This window comes from Rhinoderma darwinii, chromosome 3 (assembly GCF_050947455.1).
Source record: "Rhinoderma darwinii isolate aRhiDar2 chromosome 3, aRhiDar2.hap1, whole genome shotgun sequence".
NCBI classification, from domain to species: domain Eukaryota; kingdom Metazoa; phylum Chordata; class Amphibia; order Anura; family Rhinodermatidae; genus Rhinoderma; species Rhinoderma darwinii.
Window position 1 is genome coordinate 378,559,160 of NC_134689.1, and position 21,011 is coordinate 378,580,170.

General features: G+C 42.3%; 1 protein-coding gene across 1 annotated transcript in view; it reads left to right on the top strand.

Moving 5' to 3' along the window:
* LOC142748306 (serine protease HTRA1-like) overlaps window positions 1–21,011 on the top strand; it is a 60,777-nt gene that overhangs the window by 15,697 nt on the left and 24,069 nt on the right. The window contains exons 4-7 of the mRNA XM_075855401.1: window positions 483–677; window positions 783–815; window positions 14,257–14,371; window positions 18,776–18,833. Coding sequence (XP_075711516.1) covers window positions 483–677; window positions 783–815; window positions 14,257–14,371; window positions 18,776–18,833 — 401 coding nt within the window. The remainder of the gene's footprint in view (window positions 1–482; window positions 678–782; window positions 816–14,256; window positions 14,372–18,775; window positions 18,834–21,011) is intronic.

Here is a 21,011-nt window from a genome sequence, read left to right on the forward strand (position 1 = left end):
ACGCAGCTCTGTACAATAATATAGGCTATTACTAATGATAAGTACAAGATAAGTAATGTCATGTATTTATCAAGACTGTTTTGTGTTAATTAATTCTATATGTTAATTGTGAAATGGTGTTTTACTATTTTGGCCATGTAGGGAACTGTTCCAAGCTTATCGGACGAGATCTATAATAAATGTAAATATTGTAGTGATGTAAATGATCCTCCCTGTTCTCACACACGGTGTTTATTGGTATGTTCCTTCCTATAGATTTCTTACTTTTAATTAACATAAGATGTCTTCGTTATTGTTGGCCTAGGATAGGCCATCAATGTGGGATCGGTGGGTTTCCAAACCCCGGGACCACACCGTCTAGCAGAACAAAGGAGTCACACCACTTACTGGCCTCTTTAATGTTTATCCAGGCACAGAAGCGTATTGAATGTGTCATATACTTTTAGATCAGCATCATTCAACGGTAAAATCTTATCCTATAGGCTCCTCTCCCAGTTCTCATGCTGGGCAGATCATCTGACCTTCGACCTGGAGAATTTGTGGTTGCTCTGGGCAGCCCATTCTCTCTACAGAACACTGTGACCACCGGGATTATCAGTACAACCCAACGAGGAGGGAAGGAACTAGGTCTGAAAGATTCGGATATGGATTACATCCAGACAGACGCCATTATTAATGTGAGTCTCAAGATTTACAAGCTATGCAATATGTATAGGAGAATAGAATTCACATGCAAAGATCCTTATTAATAGTCAATAACATTTCTCTCTTTCCTTTATTAGTACGGAAATTCTGGAGGACCTTTGGTGAACCTGGTGCGTATTCACTGATTTGCTCAATATTGTGATTTACGGTTGTTAAGAGTTGGGAATGTGTCTCTTGACTTTACCATAAAAAGATTCTAAAAGGCATTGTCTGTTTTCGAAAGCGCATTTTCATATACTTTGTTAGGGAATTTTGAATTAATAGATGGGGAATCCTTATTTAGGGTCTTCAGAGAACAGTTACAAAAAGTATCCCTTACTTTGAAGGGCCCAACAAACTCATGTACAACACATGCAGCCTATTGATTTTAATGAGAACTGTGTAATGCTTAATTTCCCCTGTGGTGGCGCTGCAGAGGAACTTAACACTTGCTACCAGATTCTCACACTGATTACAGCTGATCACTAGGGTTCCTAGAAGCGGGTCACCCTATGATCAGATTATCATTGTGTAACCCATCTAACAAAATGGAGTTGTCCAAAACAGACTTCTTTAAAGAGAAATTCCATCAGACACAATAAATCATTTCCACCATGCCCTAACCTAGTCCACATGATAACAGTGTTCTTCTATCCCCTCCTCCCATGCCACCTCAAACTTGCTTTTTAGAGGAGAATAATCAAACTTCTATCAACCATCTCGACTGCAGAAATCACGGTCTGCAGCCAGTAGCTCTGCTAACTACATGTCCCATGATGCCTTGCCCAGGCATCACAAAAGTGGGTCAGATCTCATCTAACAGAAGTTATAGTTATATAGATTTTTCCACATTGTAAGCTGAATAGTGAAGAGCCACAGATTCACGTGATTACATGATGTGCCAGTCTGTCTGCTGGCCATACATATGAGATACTGTACCAATACGGAGAACAACCAAAATCCCCCTCCACATCATAGTGATGATCTGATAGATATAACATACATCATATATGGGGGACGGCATGCATGCCCAATATACACATGGTGTAAGTGGTGAAAACTCACTACATAGAAATGAAAACCTAAAGAATAGAGTCTATGAACCACCAATGCAATATAAAAAGTATCAATTTTATTAAATACAAAAGCATAAAACGCATATGTATAAAACTCAGAGATGATTACCACAGTGTGGAAGATGGATACCAGGCAACAATAAGCTAGACGGACATATATGCTGGACAAGCCTCGTCACAGCATATAGATATATTCAGCAGTGTTGGGAGTAGGGAGAGACACGGGAATAGTGCAGTCCCAATCTCCATACAACTCACAGTTAGAGGTAGTGGCGGTACAATCCCGCAATTCTCCAGAGTACTAATGGCCAATAAAGCAAGTACAGGGATACATGTATAACATAATGCATCACGGCGTCTTACCCATAAATGTGAATAACTGACTGGCGTCACACCTCTGGCTTGTAGCTGCCTGGTATCCATCTTCCACACTGTGGTAATCATCTCTGAATTTTAGAACCGGCGGTATCCGTTGTGTAACGGAACCGTTGGTTCCGTCATTCCCTTGTTCTGCTCCTCTGACGGAGCAGAACAACGGAACACACCAAAGCAGGTGTGAACCCAGCCTTACCCGATTCCCATATAAACATGCACCCTCAGATCAGCCAAATGGGCATGTTCATTTCAATAGAGAGAGAAAGACTATTCCTGGAAATCCATGATAGCATTTGTCAGGTGACAGTCAGGCTGCTCCTATACACATAAGAATATCAGTGGGATGGGCCAACATTTATCTAATGTGTATGGACGGTTATCAGTTTTTTCAAACCCATCCTTAGAGATGAACAATTTTTTTTGTGATTCGCGATTTGACAGTCATAGAATATAATGGAAGAAATTATTCACCAACTGTTCGCCAAATGGGAATGTCAAACTTATCGATTTGCCCAATTAATTCTAATGGTCGTAGTGACGTGCAATTTATTGAGAAAGGTTCAACTTGATGGACCTGTGTCTTTTTTCAATCTATGTAACTATGTAGTATAATGAAACATTTAGCGAATTGGCAAAATGCGAAATGGATCATCTTTATCTATTACAAATTAACCTAAATTGGGTTTTTCCTTCTATATGCTTTTTACTGATTTGCCAGCCGCTAAGATTCATGAGACAAATTGATTTGCTAGGTTTCAGATAGACTTTTGCCGATTTTAAGAAAATAATAGGTACATTTTTTTTTCATATTATATTCTGTGGATGTGAATTGTTTGGCAAATTGTTGAAAGTTAAATTGGACCATAAAACTCAATGTAAAAAAAATTATGGATGCTTTATGAATATTCAGTGACTTTTTGGGTTTCTAGCCCTTGACTAGAACTTTTCAAAACTTTGTTACAAAGTTTATTGGAGTGTTATTTCATCCTGATGGTGTTGTTTTTACCAGGAAACTAACTCAACAGCAGTTAGACCTACCAGATACAGATGTACTGTGTATGTACTACAATCACTTGAAACACCTTGACAGCCCCTAAATTGTCTTCATGTAATTATGTGTCTTCTAAAACCAAGCCTACTGAGATCCTTCTGAAACTCCCATAAGCCTAAATGGAGAGAACTTAAATCTCTCTGTCTCATCCCCTGGCCTGCTAATTCATGACTATTAATTTGGTGACACCGCCTGGCTACATTCCTGAATCCGCTTTAGTACATAGCGCGATTGTCACCAATCGGTGACTATTCTGGTGACTGTGACCTGGGAATCTAACTGGGAAAGTCTACACCTCCCTGTGGGGGATAGCAGTGAAGAACAGGGAGATTCCTTAGACTCCACACACCAGTCTAGCCAGCGTCAAACCAATTGCGGCTTAGAGGATCCACTTCTCCGGTGAGAATCGTAAGAGTATCTGCAGATCAAAAGTGCTGCAATGTCTACATCCCTGCCAGTAGACATTTATAAACTTGCCGAAAAGTCACACAGCAAGGAAATGATCTGTGCACTCCAGGTATCAACAGCAACAGCCGCAGTATCCGAAGAGCTGCAACCAAAGAAAAGAAGGGCTCTCTTTGGGCCAAAAGCAGGGGAAAGACAGGAGGATTGAATGACTTTTTGCCCACGTGATGTGGTGAGAGGTTCAGAGAACCAACCTTCTAAGGCTGTGTGGTATCGAATTATTAATGTATATGAGCTCCAAGTTTATTCCATATTGAATTTTAATGACCATCATCAAACAAGCAGGATACAGAAATCGTTTTTGAGCTGTTAGATGCAGTATTACTATATCCATTCTTCAGTTCTGTGTTTGTACTTTGGTGTTTGTTTCTTGGTTTTGTTTTTTTAGAAGCCAATATTGCCTTTCTGAAATTTTATTGAATATTCATCTGTCCAAAGACTTCCGATTCCTCTTGCGACTCTTCAGAAGCCCCTACATTTAACTTAAGTCATAGATTCTTTATTCCACAGGGACTCATCTCCCTTCGAATGGTTCCAGTGCGGCTTCAAGTGGGGGTCTTTCATGTCAAAGAGATCTCTTTGCTGGTTCTTCCATGCTCTCTTTCAGTCTTATGCTCCTGGGATTATCTTGGCTCAGATAACACTCTTCTACCATCGACTGGACATCCAACCAAATTGCTCATTGGGAATCTTCTTGTTTTCCGCATTGCCTTTGTGGTCTAAATCGCAACCTGGAATTACCGCTCAGGTCTGCTGCTTATTCATCTGAGCTGCCACCTCAATAACAAAACTTTGCAGATGTGTTCTTTAAAAAGGCAGCAATCTCTCCCAGTACATTGTGGTCTGAACAAGATCCCTGTGAAGAACAGATACCAGTAACCATTGATCGCATCAAGGGAGCACGTTATTTTACCAAGTTGGAACTTGCATGTGGCCTACAATTTGATCCAGATCAAAACAGGAGAAAAGCGGAAAAATGCCTTCAACAACTGGGATGGGCACTATGGATACCTGGTAATACCATTTGGTCTCTGCAATAGCCCTGCGGTTTTCCAACAATTCACTAAAGGACATCTCTAGGAATGTTCTCAATCAGTATGTCCTGGTCTACCTAGACAATATCTTAATTTACTGCCAAAATCTGAAAACTCATTCTCATGACCCTTCTGTATTACTCTGGCTCTAACAGAATTTCCCAACACCAAGTTTGAGAAATGCCTGTTTGAAAAATCAGAACTTTCCAGTGCTATATCATCCAATTTGAGGGCCTACAAATGGATCCAGTCAAGATTTCTGCTGTTTAAAATTGGCCTAAACAGGTGGGTTTTGGGCTTACCAAAGATTCCTGGGCTTCACCAATAATTATCATCAATTTATTCAAAATATCTTTCAAGTGGTTTCTCCACTCACTGCCCTAACCTAAAAGAGGGCTTAATGCCCAAGATTTGCCAGTTTCTGCAGTTCAAGCCTTCTTCTATCTCAAGACATGTTTCTCTTTAGTTTCTCTAGTTCTCCATCATCCTGATCCAAATAAGCCGTTCTTCTTTGAGGCCAATGTTTTTTTAATCTGAGTTGGAGCAGTTCTCTTCCAGCAGTTCGAGAGTAAAAATACGTTCAATGTGGCTTCTTTTCAGATAATGAGAATTGCTGGCAGTGAAACTAACTTGCCCTAGAGGAACGTAATCATCTATTGGGTGGCGCAAAATTTACCATCACTATCTTTACTGACCACAAATTTTTGGAGGATCTATAATCTACTCAAAGGCTCAAACCACATCAAGCGTGATGGTCGCTCTTCTTTTCATGTTTTGATTTCATCTTGTATTATCGTCCGGGCTACAAGAATCGTAGATGCTCTATTCAGGTCCTTTGATCAATCTGTGCTGTACTACATAGGAATGACATGGAGAGCCATACTGTGAACTAGGAATGAGAGAAACCATGCTGGAGACTAGGAATGTGAGTGGAAGCCACGCTGGGGACCAGGAATGAAAGGCAGGGGAGCCATGCTGGGGACTAGGAATGAGAGGGGAGCCATGCAGGTGACTAGGAATGAGAGGGGAGCCATGCTGGGGACCAGGAATAAAAGGCAGGGGAGCCATACTGGGGACTAGGAATGAGAGGGGAGCCATGCAGGTGACTAGGAATGAGAGGGGAGCCATGATGGGGCCTTGGGATGAGAGGGGGAGCCATGCTTGGGGCTAGGAATGAGAGGGGGAGCTATGTTGGTAGACCAGGAATGAGAGGGGAACCATGCTGGGGACCAAGAGGGAAATCATGCTGGGCTGTAAGATTTAGAGAGGTACCATGCTGAGGATTTGAAATGAGAGGGGAGCTATGCTGGGGCTTAGCTATAAGAGGGTAGCCATGTTGGGTACTAGAAATGAGAGGGGAGCTAAGCTGAAAACTAGGAATAAGGGAGCAATGCTGGCGACTAGGAATAAGAGGAGGAGCCATGCTGGGGACCAGGAATAAGAGGAAAGCCATGCTGAAGCCCAAGTGGGGAACCATGCTGGGCTACAAGATTTAGAGGGGTGCCATGCTGAGGACCAATAATGATGCGGCCATCTTGAACTTGGAAAGGGAGGGGTCACCATGGAGACTGAGAAAGAGAGGGGCTATCTATTATTATGTATGTAGGCTGGAGCAAATTGTGTATAGTACCACAACCGTTTTATTAGTCCTAGTCTGGGCCTGGTGTGATATGCTGCTGCTATCAATACCCTCAATACCTACACTTGTCCACAACAGGTTACGGTGTCTGAGAACTTGTATGTTGTAGAACTTATCATTATACACATGACAAAATACATGATTTGGGTCTCTTTCATCATTATTTGAGTTTATTTAGGTGCTATACAAGTTTTCTGACTACATCAAGACACTTTTACCTGCATTCTGTGTATTGTTTTCTTTAAGAGGACCATCCCCATAAAAGCCATTTTTCTATGCAATTTTGGGTGGTCGCCTCAAAGAGGTTTCACTATTTATCATTATCCACTACCTTAATAGTATATTTCTTCGATAGTGACTGCACTTATCCTGTCAAGCAATTCCCATGATAGATTGCTGCTAGACCACATGTTTCTTCTTGCACATTTCATTCCAGGTGTTTGTTCCATGTCAGATAGATAGATATTAAAGTAACTTGTTAAACCAGCTTTTCCACATCAAACTTCATATAACCACACAAGGGCAGGAAGAATTTGTTTTGTTGACACCTTAGATGTCCACAATTTCAGTAATGTTCAAATAGCATATACCCTACTGAATGATATTACATTATTCTTGGTAAAGCTGGGAAACTTTACTTCTACTTGTCTATATAGAATATACTAGCACATAAAGATATTATGGTTATCTTGAGAGCAGATCCTGTTGGGAGGTGTAGTGTTCTATGTATACAGTATAATAGAATTGTATTATGGTCATGTCTAGTGGTCGGGTCATGTTGGGTGGTGTAGTGTTCTATGTATAGAGTATAATAAAATTGTATTATAGTCATGTCCAGTGGTCGGGTCATGTTGGGAGGTGTAGTGATCTATGTATAGAGCATAATAGAATTGTATTATAGACATGTCCAGTGGTTGGGTCATGTTGGGAGGTGTAGTGTTATATATAGAGTATAATAGAAATGTATTATGATCATGTCCAGTGGTCGGGTCATGTTGGGAGGTGTAGTGTTCTATATATACAGTATAATAGAATTGTAATTATGATCATGTCCAGTGGTCAGGTCATGTTGGGAGGTGTAGTGTTCTATGTATACAGTATAATAGAATTGTATTATAGTCATGTCCAGTGGTCGGGTCATGTTGAGAGGTGTAGTGTTCTATGTATAGTGTATAATAGAATTATATTATGATCATGTCCGGTGGTCGGGTCATGTTGGAAGGTGTAGTGTTCTATGTATAGAGTATAATAGAATTGTATTATGATCATGTCCAGTGGTCAGGTCATGTTGGGAGGTATAGTGTTCTATCTATAGAGTATAATAGAATTGTATTATGGCGATGTCCAGTGGTTGGGTCATGTTGGGAGGTGTAGTGTTATATATAGAGTATAATAGAAATGTATTATGATCATGTCCAGTGGTCGGGTCATGTTGGGAGGTGTAGTGTTCTATGTATAGAGCAGGGGTCTCAAGCACGCGGCTCGCGGGCCGCATGCGGCCCCTGGGGCTGTTAACTGCGGCCCGTGGGACAAAGAGCCGCTAGTAAAGACTCTGCTCCGGGACTCTGCAATTCCCTGACATCGCGGTCCACATATGGACAGCGATGTCTGGGGCTTCCCCAGAGCCGGAGTCCCGTGCAGAGCGCTAGTATAGGCTCTGCTCTGGGTCTCTGTGGATTTCCCTGACATCGCTGTCCATATATGGACAGGGTTGTCAGGGTCTTCCCCAGAGCAGAGACCCGGGCAGAGCGCTATTATAGGCTCTGCTGCAGGAATCTGGGGAAGCCTTTGACAACGCTGTCCATACATCGACAGTGATGTCAGGGGCTTCCCCAGGGCAGGAGTCCCAGTGATGTCAGGAGCACAGCTAGAGTCCCAGGAAGAGACTACTAGCGCTCTGCCCAGGACTCCAGCTCTGGGGTTTCCCCTGACATCCATGTCCATATATGGACAGTGATGTCAGGAGCAGAGCTGGAATACCAGTCAGAGTGCTAGAAGCGGCTCTGCTCTGGGACTCTAGCTCTGGGCAAGCCCCTGACATCACTGTCCATATATGGACACTGATGTTAATAGCTTCCCCAGAGTTCCGGCGCAGAGCCTATACTAGTGCTCTGCTCTTGGACTCCGGCTCTGGGGTTGCCCCTGATATCACATTCCGGTCCAGTAGGATCCCCTGACGTCACTGTGTATGGACAGTGACGTCAGGGGCTCTAACAGTAGAGGAATCCCCAGCCAGAGCTTCGGCAACGCTCTGACTGGGGATTCCACTCCTAGAGGGAGCCCCAATGGATCTATCTACTTGGGGTGTGTGTGGCATTATCTGCAGATGGCACTGTGGCAGCATCTACAGAGGACTCTGTGGCAGCATCTACAGAGGGCACTGTGGCAGCATCTACAGAGGGCACTGTGGCAGCATCCACAGAGGGCACTGTGGCAGCATCCACAGAGGGCATCAAGTCAAGTGGTCAGGTCATGTTGGGAAGTGTAGTGTTTTATGTATAGAGTATAATAGAATTATATTATAGTCATGTCCAGTGGTAGGGTCATGTTGGGAGGTGTAGTGATCTATATATAGTGTATAATAGAATTGTATTATAGTCATGTCCAGTGGTCGGGTCATGGGAGGTGTAGTGTTATATATACAGTATAAAACAATTGTATTATGAACATGTCCAGTGGTCAGGTCATGTTGGGAGGTGTAGTATTCTATTTATAGATTAGATTATAATATAATTATATTATGATTATGTCCAGTGTAGTGTTCTATGTATACAGTATAATAGAATTGTTTTATAGTCATGTCCAGTGGTTGGGTCATGTTGGGAGGTGTAGTGTTCTTTGTATAGAGTATAATAGATTTGTATAATGATCATGTCCAGTGGTCAGGTCATGTTGGGAGGTGTAGTGTTCTACAAGGTGCCTCCCAAAAGTAGTGAGAATGATTTTTCATGCTCCCCACGTCAAGTATATGGCCGGACCATCCTCAGCTGAGCTTGAGCCTTTTGAAGCATCGGTACGTTACAAAAGTGCACCTTTGTTTTTCTCTCTCGTCACAGACGAAAATGCAGAGGAGCATTGAGCAACGTTACACAATCAAGTTTTGGGTGCTTTGTCGTCAGCCCAAGTTTTCAGATGACACTAGGCCTTCAAGGATGGAAAACTGTTGAGGATGAACAGCGCTCAGAACACCCTTTAACGTCAAGAACCGATGAAAATGTGGCCGTTATCGAGGTTGCTTTGGATCGGGACCGAAGTTTTGAGAGTGCGCTCTGACATTGCCAAAACGTGGATCCTCCACCATGACAATGCGAAGAGTCTCACATCCGTGGGGGAGTTTTTGGCACAAAAAAAAATCCCTACCCTTTCTCACCCACCCTATAGCTCTGACTTGGCACAGTGTGAATTTTTTTTGTTCCCCAAAGTAAAAAACTCACCTGAAAGGACACCATTTTGGTACCGTTGAAAACATTTAGTCAGACGCGACGAGGGCTCTGAACAACCTCTCACATGAAGACTTCCAGCACTGCTACGAAGAACGGCAGTGTCGCTGGAATCGTTGTATTCAGTCCCAAGGGACTTACTATGAAGGTAATTGAACCTAATTGTATGTTTTTTTAATAAAAAATTTTTTGGGGAAATAATCCTCATTACTTTTGGGATGCACCTCGTATGTATAGAGTATAATAGAATTGTGTTGTGGTCATGTCCAGTAGTCGGGTCATGTTAGTAGGCAGGGCTGGACTGGGACTGAAGTGCAGCCCTGGCATTTGATAGAACACAGGCCCACTTGTTATGTGGTGAATGTGAAATATGTTTGTCTGCTTGTAGGGTATGAAAAGGTGAGTGCAGTATGATTATATAACATATAGTCACTGCTGTGCATGGAATTATAGCTTAGTCCCCTTCACTTCACTGGGATTGAGCTACTCTGAGATGTAATACCAGGTACAGCCGCCACTCTACTAAAACTACAGAGCTGTGCCTGGTAAACAATGAAGGCATCTTCATACAGCAGTTCGTTGTAAAGGCAGCGGCGGGTCTGGCTGCCCGTGGTCTCGATCGTACATTTTCCGGCAGCCTGTCCCTCCTCCAGACCGCCAGAGTGCACGCGAAATTCAAAAGTGACTCACCAAACCCTGTTGACCACAGGACTATATAAGGCACATTAACTATCCGCCAGGTGCCTGAGCAATATTACAATAACCTAGTGTTATCCAGCGAAGTTTTCTGTATGCATCTGATTCCAGTGCGCTATTGCTATCAGTTATCAGCCTGTATCCAGTTTTCCGTTACCAGCCTGTATCCGGTCCGCTGTTGCTATCTGTGGCCAGCCTGTGTCTAGCTACCTGCTGGTGTCCAGCTACCCGCTAACTGCCGGTGTCCAGCTACCCCGCTACCTGCCGGTGTCCAGCTACCCACTACCCGCCGGTGTCCAGCTACCCGCTATACACCTGTGACCAGTAATCTACTATCATTTTTTTCATCCTTCAAGATACCATCTGCCAGTGCCTGTTTCTAGTCTGTGTGGCCAGCAGCTATTTCGCTGGGGACCACCTCAAGAGGTAGTGACCTGGTAGCCTTCCCGCGCAGAGGCAGGGACAAATAGCATCATAGACTCCGTATATCATGGACCGAACACGGCCGTCTAAATAAGGTCTAAGCGCTATTTTACATGTGGCACATTTCCAGAAGATTTTACCTGTGCACAGGTAAAGTCCGCAGCGGATTACAGTACATGGCAAGTACATGAGATTTTACATATCTCATCCACATGCTGCAGATATTTTACGCTGCAGATTTTCACATTTTTTATATGCTGTTAAATAAACACCTTGGGGGGATCTAATGTCCTAAAAAGAGTCATTTTGAGGGTTTTATAGTCCTTCACATCTCTAATGGTCATAGGGATAGATACAGATCAGCAGCACTGAAAAACAAATTGGGTGGGTGCACGCCTCTTGGGTCACAGTCCAATGACCCTTCAATATAAAAAAAAAAAGGAAAGTGAGGCAGCACAACCAAATAGATGAAAAAGTGATCCTGTTTAATTCCACATACAATGGAATCAAGAAAGGCTCACATGAGATGAAGCGTCATCCCAGAAGGATGAAACACAGACTCCTTATATAAGTTACATTTTTTTTTTTCTGAGATCCGTTTTTTGTGGCGGGATCGCTGCGAAAAAGCTGAACAACTGTAATTTGATGCGAGATTTACATCTCCATTGAATTCAATGGGGAAATCCTGCAACATATAAGCAGTGTTTACGTAAAGACAATTCACATGCTGCGGAATGAATTTCCGCAGCGCAGGTCAACTTATACGCTCAGTATTTCCGCAGCGTGGATGAGATTTATTTTACCTCATCCACTTTGCTGCTACTGTACTTGCTGTGGATTTTCCGCAATGAATTCCGTTGCGGAAAATCCGCAGTATTTACGCAATGTGTGAACTTACCCTTACAGAACAACAGTTTACTTTTGGATTGACACATGTCTAAAACGTGAAAATTTGCCTGGTCAGGAAGTGGGGTAAAGCTTCTGGCCAGGAAGTGATTAATATTCCCATGTTAGGCTGATAAGTGCAGGTCTCACCTATTGGATTCTCACTTATCAGGAGAACAGGGGTCCACTGACCCCCGTCTGCCAATTCCTAGCCGCTGCATTCTCCATACTCTGCAATGAAAAAGTGGCTGTGCTTGTGTACGGCCACATCTCTACCGGAGTATATGGAAAATGCGGCTGGTAAGAAAAGGCGGTCGGGGGCCAGTGGACCCCTGTTCTCCTGATAAGTCAGGATTCTATAGGTGGTATTTATGGCATATACTGTGAATAAGATCACCCCTTTGATAAGGTAACACAATGCGAACTGTGGGGGAAAACTAAAACTCCTAGCAGGTCGTGAAGGTCTACAGGTGTCAGGGCATGCTAGGAGTTATAGTTCCCCAATAGAGGGGAAGGGGATTTCACACAGTAATTTCTTTGCATATATATATTTTTTATTTACTTTGTGGAGACTGGATAGACTGGGGACACACTTTTCTATGAAGTCTCTTTCTCTGAGCAGCTACTAGACTCTCTGAGTCTGAATATGAGCAGTGAACACTTCACCGCGCTGTAACAGAGTGGACTAGCGGCTGAGAATATGTGCTCACACAGAGAAGCAAGATGCTGCAACATGATAAAGGCCGAGGACTGAGGAGACGGGGCTGGGGATTGAGCAGACGGGGCCGGTAATTGAGGAGAAGGGACTGGGGACTGAGAAGACTGGGCCAGAGATTGAGAAGGTGGGATCAGGGACTGAGGAGGGGGCTGGGGGATGAGGAGGCAGGGCTGGGGATTGAGGAGAAGGGACCGGGGACTGAGAAGACTGGGCCAGAGATTGAGAAGGTGGGATCATGGACTTAGGAGGTGGGGCTGGAAATGAGGAGGCTGGGCCGGGACCCTGCCATGAAAAAGAAAAATATTATGACAGTTAGCCATGGCAGCAGGCTGTTTGCTTAGTGTAGCGGCCAGTACGCCGCTCAGGGCAGCGGCCCACAGTGTACACTGGCCCATCTGGCATTTGCCAGAATTGCCAGATGCGCAGTCTGGTCCTATTAGTAGGAGTAGTGTTCTATGTATAGAGTATAACAGAATTGTGTTGTGGTCTTGTCCACTAGTCAGGTCATGGGAAAGGAAGTGTTCTATGTAAAGTATAATAGAATTATACAGTGGTCCCTCAAGTTACAATGGCGTGAGATTACAGTATTTTCACCATACAATGGTCTTTCCTGGGCCATTGTAACTTGAAAACACATTCAACATGCAATGCCACAAAAAAGTCTGGATCATGGCTGCGTGTGATTGGCTGGAAGATCCAGCAATCAGCATGGGCATTTTACTGCTAAAACACCTGTTGTAATGCAGTGCATGTCCTGATTGGCTGTCTGGTAGCGCCTCTCTACGGTACAGTACTACATGTCCTGTACTGCTCTTTATCGGCGCCAGGATGAGTTGCTCCTTTGGACACCAGGTGAGGACGGCTCCATGTTATATTTCTGGTTCTCCTCATCGTAGAGAGCGATTTACAGAATCCAGCAGCTAAAGTATTTCTGACTTTTATATGTGAAAACTTGCATTATCTGTATTAGTTATCTGCTAAATCATCATTTTTTCTTATCTGTGGTTGACATTTTGCGGGCTTTGGAACCAATTCCTGGTTTTCCATAGAGTTACGGTCTCAAGTTACAATATTTCCAACTTACAATTGTCGACCCGGAACCAATTAATATTGTAACTTGAGGGACATCTGTACATGTTTTATTTGTATTTTTGTCTTCAATCCACCTTTTTTATTGTTTCGGGTGGACATGTTGGGGGCTTCGGAACCAATTACCAGTTTTCCATATGGTTATGGTTACAACATACAATGGTCGTCCCGGAAATAATTAATAGTGTATATAGGGAGGTGTAGCATGCCAGCTATGTATAGAGCGTAGTACACTTGTATTATTTTGTCCACATACGTAGTCCAGGTTTCACTGTTTTATAAGAGTCGTTAAACAAACAGCCTTAAAAATCATCTTTAGTCTTCCTTGAGGACATGGTTCTCAACTACTGTGCAGTCTCTTGAAACAAGTAGTCTTTATCTAGACCTGGTTCCAAAGTAGTTTTAATCCAATATTAAATTGCAAGCATTTATTATTTTTGTGGGGCCATGAACCAACATGGTTTGGAGACTTCATCTCTGTAATGGACTATCACGGGTGTTTAGGGAGAGTTTGAATAGTTTCTTTATCTATAGTCTTGGTCTTGATCTGAACACAGATAAATATAGATGTTTTGCTCTCTACCACACAACTTTATTTTTGGATGATATTTACAGAATATTGATTGTAGTTGTGGCTTACAGAACACTGCTTATATTTCCTGACTTTCTCTGTTCTTATAGGACGGTGAGGTCATAGGCATAAACACTTTGAAAGTGACAGCAGGGATATCTTTTGCTATTCCATCTGACAGAATTAGGCAGTTTCTGGCTGATTCACATGACCGTCAGCTAAAAGGTAAGGGTTTTGTTTCCCAAAAATGTATTCTATTTAGTCAAGTGAACTAGAATATGATACATAGAACACTACTCCTCCCAACATGACCCGACCACTGCACATGATTATAATACAATTCTATTATACTCTATATATAACACTACACCTCCCAACATGACCCGACCACTAGACCTGATCACTGGACATGACTATAATACAATTCTATTATACTGTATACATCGAACACTACACCTCCCAACATGACCCGACCACTGGACATGACCATAATACAATTCTATTATACTGTATACATCGAACACTACACCTCCCAACATGACCCGACCACTGGACATGACCATAATACAATTCTATTATACTCTATACATAGAACACTACACCTCTCAACATGACCCGACCACTGCACATGATTATAATACAATTCTATTATACTCTATACATAGAATACTACACCTCTCAACATAACCCGACAACTGGACATGATCATTATACAATTCTATTATACTCTATATAGAACACTACACCTCCCAACAAGACTCGACCACTCGACATGGTCATAATACAATTCTATTATACTCTATATATAGAACACTACACCTCCCAACATGACTCGACCACTGGACATGACCATAATACAATTCTATTATACTCTATACATAGAACACTACACCACCCAACATGACCCGACTACTGAACATGATTATAATACAATTCTATTATACTGTATATATAGAACACTACACCTCCTAACATGACCCGACCACTGGATATGACCATAATACAATTCTATTATACTGTATACATAGAACACTACACCCCCCAACATGATCCGACCACGGACATGATCATAATACAATTCTATTATACTCTATACATAGAGCACTACACCTCCCAACATGACCCGACCACTGGACATGATTATAATACAATTCTATTATACTCTATACATAGAACACTACACCACCCAACATGACCCGACCACTGGACATGATCATAATACAATTCTATTATACTGTATACATAGAACTCTACACCTCTCAACATGACCCGACCACTGGACATGACCATAATACAATTCTATTATACTGTATACATCGAACACTACACCTCCCAACATGACCCGACCACTGGACCTGACCAACATACAATTCTATTATACTATATACATATAACACTACACCTCCCAACATGACCCGACCACTGGACATGGTCATAATACAATTCTATTATACTCTATACATAGAACACTACACCTCCCAACATGACCCGACCACTGGACATGATCATAATACAATTCTATTATACTGTATACATATAACACTACTCCTCCCAACATGACCCGACCACTGGACATGGTCATAATACAATTCTATTATACTCTATATATAGAACACTACACCTCCCAACATGACTCGACCACTGGACATGATTATAATACAATTCTATTATACTCTATACATAGAACACTACACCACCCAACATGACCCGACCACTGGACATGATCATAATACAATTCTATTATACTGTATACATAGAACACTACACCTCTCAACATGACCCGACCACTGGACATGACCATAATACAATTCTATTATACTGTATACATCGAACACTACACCTCCCAACATGACCAGACCACTGGACCTGACCAACATACAATTCTATTATACTCTATACATAGAACACTACACCACCCAACATGACCCGACTACTGAACATGATTATAATACAATTCTATTATACTGTATATATAGAACACTACACCTCCTAACATGACCCGACCACTGGATATGACCATAATACAATTCTATTATACTGTATACATAGAACACTACACCCCCCAACATGATCCGACCACTGGACATGATCATAATACAATTCTATTATACTCTATACATAGAGCACTACACCTCCCAACATGACCCGACCACTGGACATGATTATAATACAATTCTATTATACTCTATACATAGAACACTACACCACCCAACATGACCCGACCACTGGACATGATCATAATACAATTCTATTATACTGTATACATAGAACTCTACACCTCTCAACATGACCCGACCACTGGACATGACCATAATACAATTCTATTATACTGTATACATCGAACACTACACCTCCCAACATGACCCGACCACTGGACCTGACCAACATACAATTCTATTATACTATATACATATAACACTACACCTCCCAACATGACCCGACCACTGGACATGGTCATAATACAATTCTATTATACTCTATACATAGAACACTACACCTCCCAACATGACCCGACCACTGGACATGATCATAATACAATTCTATTATACTGTATACATATAACACTACTCCTCCCAACATGACCCGACCACTGGACATGGTCATAATACAATTCTATTATACTCTATATATAGAACACTACACCTCCCAACATGACTCGACCACTGGACATGATTATAATACAATTCTATTATACTCTATACATAGAACACTACACCACCCAACATGACCCGACCACTGGACATGATCATAATACAATTCTATTATACTGTATACATAGAACACTACACCTCTCAACATGACCCGACCACTGGACATGACCATAATACAATTCTATTATACTGTATACATCGAACACTACACCTCCCAACATGACCAGACCACTGGACCTGACCAACATACAATTCTATTATACTATATACATATAACACTACACCTCCCAACATGACCCGACCACTGGACATGGTCATAATACAATTCTATTATACTCTATACATAGAACACTACACCTCCCAACATGACCCGACCACTGGACATGATCATAATACAATTCTATTATACTGTATACATATAACACTACTCCTCCCAACATGACCCGACCACTGGACATGACCATAATACAATTCTATTATACTCTATACATAGAACACTACACCTCCCAACATGACCCGACCACTGGACATGATCATAATACAATTCTATTATACTCTATACATAGAACACTACACCTTCCAACATGGCCCGATCACTGGACATTACCATAATACAATTCTATTATACTCTATACATATAACACTACATCTCCCAACATGACCTGACCACTGGACATGACCATAATACAATTCTATTATACTGTATACATAGATCACTACAACTCCCAACATGACCCGACCACTGGACATGATCATAATACAATTATATTATACTCTATACATAGAACACTACACCACCCAACATGATCCGATCACTGGACATGATCAGAATACAATTATATTATACTGTATACATATAACACTACACCTCCCAACATGGCCCGACCACTGGACATGATTATAATAAAATTCTATTATACTCTATACATAGAAAACTACACCTCTCAACATGAGCCATCCACTGGACATGACTATAATACAATTCTATTATACTCTATACAAAGATCACTACACCTCCCAACATGACCCGACCACTGCACATGATTATAATACAATTTTATTATACTCTATACAAAGATCACTAAACCTCCCAAAATGACCCGACCACTTGACATGATCATAATACAATTCTATTATACTCTATATATAGAAGACTACACCTCCCAACATGACCTGACCACTGGACATTTCTATAATACAATTATATTATACTCTATATAGAACACTACACCTCCCAACATGACCCGACCACTGGACATGATCATAATACAATTCTATTATACTCTATATATAGAAGACTACAACTCCCAACATGACCCGACCACTGGACATTTCTATAATACAATTCTATTATACTCTATATAGAACACTACACCTCCCAACATGACCCGACCACTGGACATGATCATAATACAATTCTATTATACTCTATACATAGAACACTACACCTCCCAACATGACCTGACCACTGGACATGACCATAATACAATTCTATTATACTCTATACATAGAACACTACACCACCCAACATGACCTAACCACTGGACATGATCATAATACAATTGTATTATACTCTATACATAGATCACTACACCTCCCAACATGATCCGACCACTGGATATGATCATAGTATAATTCTATTATACTCTATACATAGAACACTACACCTCCCAACATGGTCTAACTACTAGATATGATCATATAATACATCTTATGGTGCTTAAAAAAAATAAAAAAAAAAATAAAAAAATAAATGTGGCAGTCTGACATACTATTTTCTTACCGTACATCAGCACGTTGGGAAGCCTTTTAGTGGGCACAGTTGTGCCAAGCCAAGCAGTGATAATTATTTAAATGAAGAGGCATAGGCAGTGTTTTTTTTCTATACATGAAAACTATGGGAATTGATTGAGATTTTGCATGAAATGTAGGTGAGGTTGTCTTAATATAACCACTCATCCAAATTTACTATCTACAGGAAAGTCTATTTTGAGAAAGAAATACATGGGAGTAAGGATGTTACAGCTATCTTCAAGGTACAGATTTTTTTCGTATATAAACCGGCAAGGAACGGGGACTATATCTGTATGAAATGAATTACACCTACAAGGTGACATGATGTATGGCTGACTATGTGAGACATACAAAGCTGTATGTGATACAAAGTGGTACAGTTCTATGGGACACCAAAAATAATATACTGTAGTATCATGATGAGTTGCACCATAAGTTAAATTCAGCTCTGCTACATCTGTAGTTACCACTCAGTGATAGGGACCTTACGTCCAGAACCATATTTGACAATTCTGCTCGCTCTTAACTTTCTCCACCAACCTCTGATTGTAAACTGTAGGTTTCAATGATTCCATCAATACCTCTGTAAATCTGGCTCATGCCTAAAGCTGACTGTATACTAGAAATTTCAGATGTTTGTCTTCTGAAGGTCTTGTCATTCATGGTTGATCTGTGAAGATTATTGTCAAGGAATCACTACTTGAGCAATTACCCAGAGTGCAAGTTTATGGAATTGCTATACGAACAATTCCCCAAAGACAGCTGGAGACCGTCTGGATCAACCGTGCAAGTAAATCAGCTACCTCAAGTCCGTCACCACGCTGGTCAGCAGAGTCTAAGGCTACTCCATGGTCTTCACCAGAGCCTACCACAAGGCAGGTTGTATTTGGCTGCATAGAACCCAGGATGCTTTTACAGAATATGGTGTTGGACAGGAGGTGGAATGCAGGCAATACCAGAACGGGTAACCAGACAAGCCAGAGGGGGAAATCAGCAAGCAGAGTACAAAACCAGGATGTAATGATGGGGGTAGGGAAACAGACAAGTGAGCCCTAATCTACCCGCCACTCAGTCCCTGCCTACTTGCAACGACCCGCCCTAGGAGACGGGGTACAACTGGGCGACGGTCCCTACGCTCAGTAAGTGCACGACAGACAAACAGACAAGGGTACACAAAGCTAAGGAAAATGGGGCAGTTGCCCACGGCAACACCGTGAGCAACAAGAGTGGTGAACGAGCCGAGTAACCAGGAGTGTACGAGGTACCAAACGCAGAGCAGGAGAGTAGTGAACAAGCCGAGTCAAACCAGGAGTGTACGAGGTACCAAACGCAGAGCAGGAGAGTAGTCAGTAAGCCAGGGTTAGTATGAAGCAGGGTCAAATAGTTCAGAAGCTGCAGCAGGGCCAGGAAACCAAACGAGAAGAATCACAAGCAAGGAGGAACAGGAAAGGCAGGTATAAATAGACAGAGGGCGGGAGCTAGCTCCGTCTGGCCAGGCTGTGATAGGCTCTCCCACTCCTAAGCCTGCCATCCTGAGTGGTGGAAGATGGAGTCAGTCTCACAGACATAGAAGCAGGTGCAGACTGATTACCTATGGGCGTTGACACAGAAGCTTTGCCTGGCAGATCCTTTACAGTACCCCCCCCCCTTTTATGAGGGGCCAACGGACCCTTTCTAGGTGGACCTGGTTTATTGGGGAAACGAAGGTGGAACCTCCTGACCAATACCCCAGCGTGAACATCCCGGGCAGGTACCCAAGTCCTCTCCTCAGGCCCGTATCCTCTCCAATGGACCAGGTACTGGAGGGAGCCTTGGACCATCTTGCTGTCCACAATCTTGGCCACCTCGAATTCCACCCCCTCAGGGGTGAGAACGGGGACAGGAGGTTTCCTCGAGGGAGCCAAGAACGGGGAACAGCGTTTAAGGAGGGAGGCATGAAACACGTCGTGTACTCGAAAAGATGGGGGCAACTCCAGTCGGAAGGAGACAGGATTGAGGACTTCAATGACCTTGTATGGCCCTATAAACCGGGGAGCAAACTTCTTAGACGGGACTTTAAGGCGCAACTTTGACGATGGCCACACCAGATCCCGACCATAAACAAGGGGTTAGCAGAACGTCTTCTATCTGCCTGAGTTTTTTGTATGCTCTGGGACGCCTCTAGGTTCTTCTGAACCTGGGCCCAGACTGTGCACAGTTCCCGATGAACGACCTCTACCTTGGGATTGTTGGAACTACCAGGTGAAATGGAGGAGAACCGTGGATTAAACCCAAAATTACAGAAAAAGGGGGAGACCCCTGACGAGTTACTGACCCGGTTATTAAGGGAAAATTCGGCGAGGGGAATGAATGAGACCCAATCATATTGACAGTCAGAGATAAAACACCTTAAATATTGTTCTAGAGACTGATTAGTCCTC